Source organism: Triticum dicoccoides, chromosome 5A (genome assembly GCF_002162155.2).
Source record: "Triticum dicoccoides isolate Atlit2015 ecotype Zavitan chromosome 5A, WEW_v2.0, whole genome shotgun sequence".
NCBI lineage: Eukaryota > Viridiplantae > Streptophyta > Magnoliopsida > Poales > Poaceae > Triticum > Triticum dicoccoides.
The window spans coordinates 452,622,371-452,628,617 of NC_041388.1; the positions used below are offsets into that span (position 1 = coordinate 452,622,371).

The following is a 6,247-nucleotide window of genomic DNA, read 5'->3' on the forward strand; positions in this document are numbered from 1 at the left end:
AAAGAAGCTGAAAAATAGATCAGGGGATAAAGTGAACCACCCATTTTATTCAGGATAGTAAAATGAATTTTTTTCCAAATATAACAGTGAACACTTCAAGTCAAAGGGACGAGCACCACTTTTGATTCCTCTAAAACTGAGACTAGCTAGCCACTAGTAGCTCAGATGTCTTTGCTCCAAACCAGAGAGGGCCCCAACTCTTGTTTCCTGCTAATGACGGGGTTAGCTCTGCACCAATTTATTCTTCTTTTGAGAAAGGAGCTGTGCACCACCAGTTGTTGTGTCCTGTCCACAGGCTACAAATATTGGAAAGCACAGTGTGTTCCCGTTGTTGATGCGGCTGTTGTTGTCGCCATAGTGAAGCGCACAAGGAGCACGTGCTCTCCCAGACCACTCTAACTCCAATATGGTTTGAGTGACAGTCTTGGCAAAGCGGCGCAAAAGGCAAGGGGCCGGGTGGGCGCACGATGATTGATCATCAGGCTGTAATGGAGACCGCCAAAGTAAATTAAGCGACCGTGTCCTTTGGCCTAATAACGCACACATATAGTATTTTTAGAAGAACAGGGAGCCCCTCCCCGGTTCCATTTATAACAATGAAACCAAATTCAGTTATTACAGCAGCTCACTGAGAGGAGCAGTTCAGAAAAAAGAAAAGCAAATGACTTAAGCATTACAGAGTTGATGCAACCGGATCACAGTCACTATGCAGTATCAAGTGCAGATCAGCTCCTGGGATGCCTTGCGCGCTTTCAGCGGCGGCGCAGCCACCGCTTGAGGGGACCAGGCAGCCACCAGCGTCGAGGTTGGACTCTGCATCGATGTCGCCTCCGAACGCTTCTTGGAGGGGGACGAGAAGCCCACTGCGTCGTCCGAGATCTTCAGCTTGTCCCATGGAGTCACCAGCGGGGTTTCGGCAAGCTTCATGCTCAACCACTGATCATCAGCGGCTGCCTCAGATCGGTAGCAAGGTGTGTGATGAAGGCCTCCAGCCTTTCTGCCGCCCCATCTGAGGACAGGATCACCCAGTTCTTGATAGTTTAGAGGAGACAATGGGATCCCACTGTGTCCTTTATGGCCTATTTGGAATACTTTCTCCATATCACTCCTCGCGCATATAACATGCATTGCTATAGCTTTCCGTTTCTTCTTTAATTAATCGCTCCCACTCTCAACGTTCTTATAGTGCTCATCACTCCACATGCATGTGCTCAATTTGTTTTCCAAATGATATTTTCGTTTAACACACTTCGGAGAACTAAAAGTTTCATCCTGACATTAGCAAATTGAACGGCACGGTTTGTTGCGCTGCTCTCGGTTTCATGGCTATAAAGCACGTTTAGAGAGCTTCAACAAGGCCATCACTCTCATACCAGCTTGCCAAACCTGAGGCAGTCTAGCTCCTCAGTTGTTGCCATTGGCAAGCAGCTGCTAGCTTAGCCACCTCTCAGAAACGAAGATGAAGATTGGCAAGGCCCAGTTCTCGTGAAGAAGGCGGCCGCTATGTGCAAGGGCAAGACCGGCATTGTCATGGCTAGGCTCCTCGTCCTCGCCTCTCCCCCCACGTAGTATGGCCGCGATCGGTGCCATCTCTCACAGGATCCACACCCTCATTGTGGCCAGTCAGGAGAAGGGTGCCAAGATGGACTACCACAAGATTTGGTCCGCAAGGTCGAGAGGCAGACATGCCATGGGATGGTTGATGATCCGTGTCACCATTTAGCACTATTTGATCAAGAGGATGGCGTTGGTGGCTGTCCTAACGGGACACTGCACCCCATCTTCAGCGATGATGACAATTGTTATTACAATGATGAGTACAAGGATGATGATGGAGTTGAGGCCTCAGTGATGGATGCGATGAGGAGCAACCAGGAGGCTGAGGAGCTGGCGTTCAACATGGACGACGATATCGACCAGGCTGCCGAAATGTTCATCAGAAGGTTCCGTGAGCAGATGAACAAGAGCTTTTCATGAGGTTTCATTCCATGTGTACATCCTACGAATGCTACCGCTAACAAAGTGACACTAGTAGTGGGTGGAAGAGTGAGATCCAGGCCGTACGCCCATAGATAGAGGTTGGGACGAATGGGCACATAAACATGTGGGCATTCCCAGGATAGGAGATTTTTGTAGGCGTCCTCAAGTTAGAAGTTTTGACAGATATCTAGGAGTAGTGGCCAAGAAATAATTGCCATCTCTTCTCGATGCAATGGCTGGAGAGGCAAACGGGTGCATCTGGTGCACTAGATGTGTTCTCCCCTGACCAATGTTAGGGCCCGTTGTACATATTTCTCGTTGGGCCTCCTGTCAACGGACTATTGTAATAACGTGCTTCTTACTATGACCACTTTGCAGCTGCTTCCCTATCTGAGATTACTATATGCTTGTATATGTGACTAGGAACAAAGATTTCCGGCGTGTATCTCAAACAGAAATCTAACGGCAAGCAGGGGTGGAGCCAGGGTACCATATACGAAACATTATTCGGTGTGTGTAGGCACACCTACGACCCAAGGACTTTGAATTTAATGAGGAGCTAGATATGAATATTATAAGCAAAATCCGTTAGGGTGTGCAAAAACATTCATTTTGGATAGAGCTAAACGGTTCATTTCTTTCCGAACTCCAAAACGAAATTACCTAAGCAATTTCACAGTGGACCAAAGACATCACCCCTGCCAACCATCACCATTCTAAGCACTCAAAGGTGCACAAAAGTATATACCCGCAGCTCAACGCTCTCAACGGAGCACCAACTCCGTATATGCATGTTTCTAAAAAAACTCAATTTTTTTAAAAGGTTACAGATCTAATATGAAGGTTCATCTGAAGTACATAGCACCCTAAACTTAATAAAAGTTACATCAAGGTCTTCAACTTCATGATGGTGTTGTGGAAGCTCCGATTTATTGGGGAGATCGCTTCTACTACTTTGTACGGGTTGATGAGCGAGAAGCAAAGAGCATGGAGGAGATGCAAAGCTACACAGATCTCACATACAGGAACACAAAGCAGCGGAGGAAAGAAGAAGAAAAACAGAGACGTACTAGCTGCGACTTTTGGAATTTTGGGCATGAATCACATGGTGGGCCGGAGTTCGCCGAGGAAAGCTGCCCGGTCTCGTTGCTTTGGGCAAAACATTTTTGTTAAGCCATCTCATGAGCTTTACAACTTGATTAAAGGCAATTTGGGACCTCAACCCAAAAGAGCGAATCCTAGCCCTGGGACAAATGGCCTTTGTGACCTCATTTAAATTGAATATATATACTTGGCCATAAGTTCCTTGCATAGTTCCACTGTCAACATTCTTATAGTGCTCACCCCATATGTCAAATTCTTTTCGCCAAAATATGCTAGCTGCTTTCACATGCTTTATCACGCGAGGTACCAAAAAGTTTGATGGTGACATGAGCAAAGTTAGTTAATTACACGGCTAGTTGCATCCTCCAGCTAGCTTCCGACTACAAATACACCATTGGAGCATCAGAACAAAGCCCATGAGTCGTTTCTCTCGTCTCTGGATCCCAGTAACCTACACCATTTCTTTCTTTTTTCAAGCCTGAGGCATCCACAACTTGCTTGCTGCCCTTCATAAGCACCTGATCAGCGAGCTCTCAGCAACAAAGATGAAGATCGGGAAGACTACGGAGATCTTGAAGAAGGCGGCGGCGGTGTGCAAGAGCAAGACCGCCAGGCTCCTCATCCTGACCTCGCTTCAGCGCCGCAGGATGATCTCGGGCCCCATGGTCTCTAAGAAGATCCACGCACTTACTCTGGCCGACCGGCAGAGAGTGGACTATCGCAAGGCTTTTGCGCACGGCACAATCGAGAAGAGACTAGTCATCGTCCAGGGCGGTGACTTTGCAGCCAATCAGTCTCATCAGTTGGAGATGTTGGCTCAAGATGATGGTCATGGTGGCTGCCAAGCTGACTGGTCACTACATCCCCTCTTCAACGACGATCATGTCAACTGCTGTTACAGTGGTGATGATGATGATGCGGATGTGCCACTGGATGTGTGCGATCAAGACGACGATGATGAGCTGTTGGTCCTGGATATGATCAGGAGCAAGAGAGAGGCTGAGGGGTTGGAGTTCAACATGGAGGAAGAGATTGACCAGGCTGCCGATATGTTCATCAAGAGGTTCCGGCAACGGCTGAAGAATGGGTTCTAGCTAGGGTCAAGCTTCCACATGGATGTACCTTGGCCTAGGTCTTGTCCTTTTTTTCCCGAGTGTCCACATGATGGAAATTTTTGTAGAAATCAATACGAGTAGGAGTTGGTACTTAGCACACAATGACCTGTTTTTGTCCTTTATTTTCCCAAATGCTATAGAACTGGCGTCATTTCTATAGCATTTGAAGCGAGCGCATCTTCTAGCCGTCGGATGTGGCGGCACCAATCTTGATACTTGTATATCGCCCCTCACAAATCACACAGTGAGCACAATCTTGATACTTGTATATCGCCCCTCACAAATCACCTGTCAATTCTAGGAATTGAACTCGGGTCGTTAGGCTGCACAACCGCATGCCCTACCACTGAGCCAAGGCTCTCTTTGCCGCTGTGTGATTTGTGAGCGCATCTTCTAGCCGTCGGATGTGGCGGCACCAATCTTGATACTTGTATATCGCCCCTCACAAATCACATAGCGGCAAAGAGAGCCTTGGCTCAGTGGTAGGGCATGCGGTTGTGCAGCCTAACGACCCGAGTTCAATTCCTAGAATTGACAGGTGATGCACAGGGATTTTCCCCCATTTATTGAGGATCAAGTTTGGTGTGTGATGGAACCACTCATAAAAAATATCTTGATACTCATTTAAAAAATTCTGAGGACCATGTTTACCTTGGTACTCATACTAAAATGGCCGTATGCATCCCTAGTTGGTGCAGAGGCCGGGGAAGTGAAATTCTCCCCCATTTTTAAGCGGCTGTGGGACGGGCAGGAGGCTCTTCCCCTACCGCTACTTCGCGCGACGAGGTCATCGCGTTCGGTGGGATCCCGGACCCGGTCTCTGTAGGGAGACGGGTCAGCGGGAGACTACAGGAGCACTCCGATGTTGATGACATGCAGCTGAGGTGCGCGTTGAGAGCGGCCAAGCTGTGGGACGTCGAGACTACAACTGGTATGTCAGTTAATAAGTCTAATTCTATTATGCATTTTACCAATGAAGAGATTGTTCATAATGCAAACCAAATAGGAGTGTCTCTTGGTAACGATGATCTAGAGATCTCTAAATCGGTTAATGAGATGCTAGACTTGGAAGCTGAACGTGCGTTAGAATTGATTCGTAACATAGCTGCAGTAAAACCGATGAATGAGTCGGAGATTGACAAGCTAGGGGTTAGGGTTCTTGATAGCTTGTGTGCTGATCTTGATCCTGCGGTCCAGGTGACGGAGGAGGAGGATGAGTATACCTCTCCGGTAACCACAAACCTAGAGGTGGTGCCTGTGGCCGTAGAGCCTCTTTCCGAGTGTGTTGAATCTATTGATGGTGGGGTTAAGCCTAAGAGGACCTGGAAACGTAAGGTTTATCCGGTGTCGGCTGTGCGTAGAAGTGCTAGGATCCGTACCTCCAAAAAATTTCATGATGAATTATGAAAGACATTTTTTGGAACAGCAGAGGTCTTAAAGACTTGGCTAAAAGACGTTTTCTAGCAGAAGCTTCTATTGAACATCACTTAGACTTTATTGCTTTGTCCGAAACTGGACGAGGTAATTTTTCAGCACAGTTTCTTAGCACCTTAGCAGGGGGGGTAGACTTTGATTGGCATTGTCTCCCACCTCGAGGAAGATCCGGTGGGGTTCTACTCGGGGTTAAGTGCGATACGTTGGAGGTTCGGAGTGTAGTGATGGGTGAATTTGCGGTTAAGTTTAGGGTAAGAACGAAAGCTGATGGTTTTGATTGGGCTTTGGTGGCAGTCTATGGGGCTGCGCAACCCGAACTTAAACCAGATTTCCTGGCGGACTTAGTCCGAGTTTGCGGGAATGAGCAACTACCTGTCTTAGTGGGAGGTGACTTTAACATTATTCGAAGAAAGGAAGAAAAGAATAATGACAACTTTGACGGCAGATGGTCCTTTATGTTCAATACTATCATAGAGAGCTTGGACCTCAGAGAGATAGAGCTTTCGGGTAGGAAATTCACTTGGGCAAACTCATTACCGGTTCCGACGTTTGAGAAGTTGGACCGTGTTCTGGCAAGTGTTGAGTGGGAACAGAAGTTTCCTCTGGTAACGGTG

At 47.5% G+C, this 6,247-nt stretch overlaps 1 protein-coding gene across 1 annotated transcript; it reads left to right on the plus strand.

Annotated features, from left to right (window-relative positions):
• The first annotated feature begins 3,521 nt into the window (after positions 1-3,521).
• On the plus strand, positions 3,522-4,289 carry LOC119297628. The gene has a single exon (XM_037575346.1). It carries the CDS (start codon positions 3,630-3,632, stop codon positions 4,176-4,178), a length of 549 nt encoding a protein of 182 aa, XP_037431243.1. The 5' UTR covers positions 3,522-3,629; the 3' UTR covers positions 4,179-4,289.
• The last annotated feature ends 1,958 nt before the right edge of the window (positions 4,290-6,247 follow it).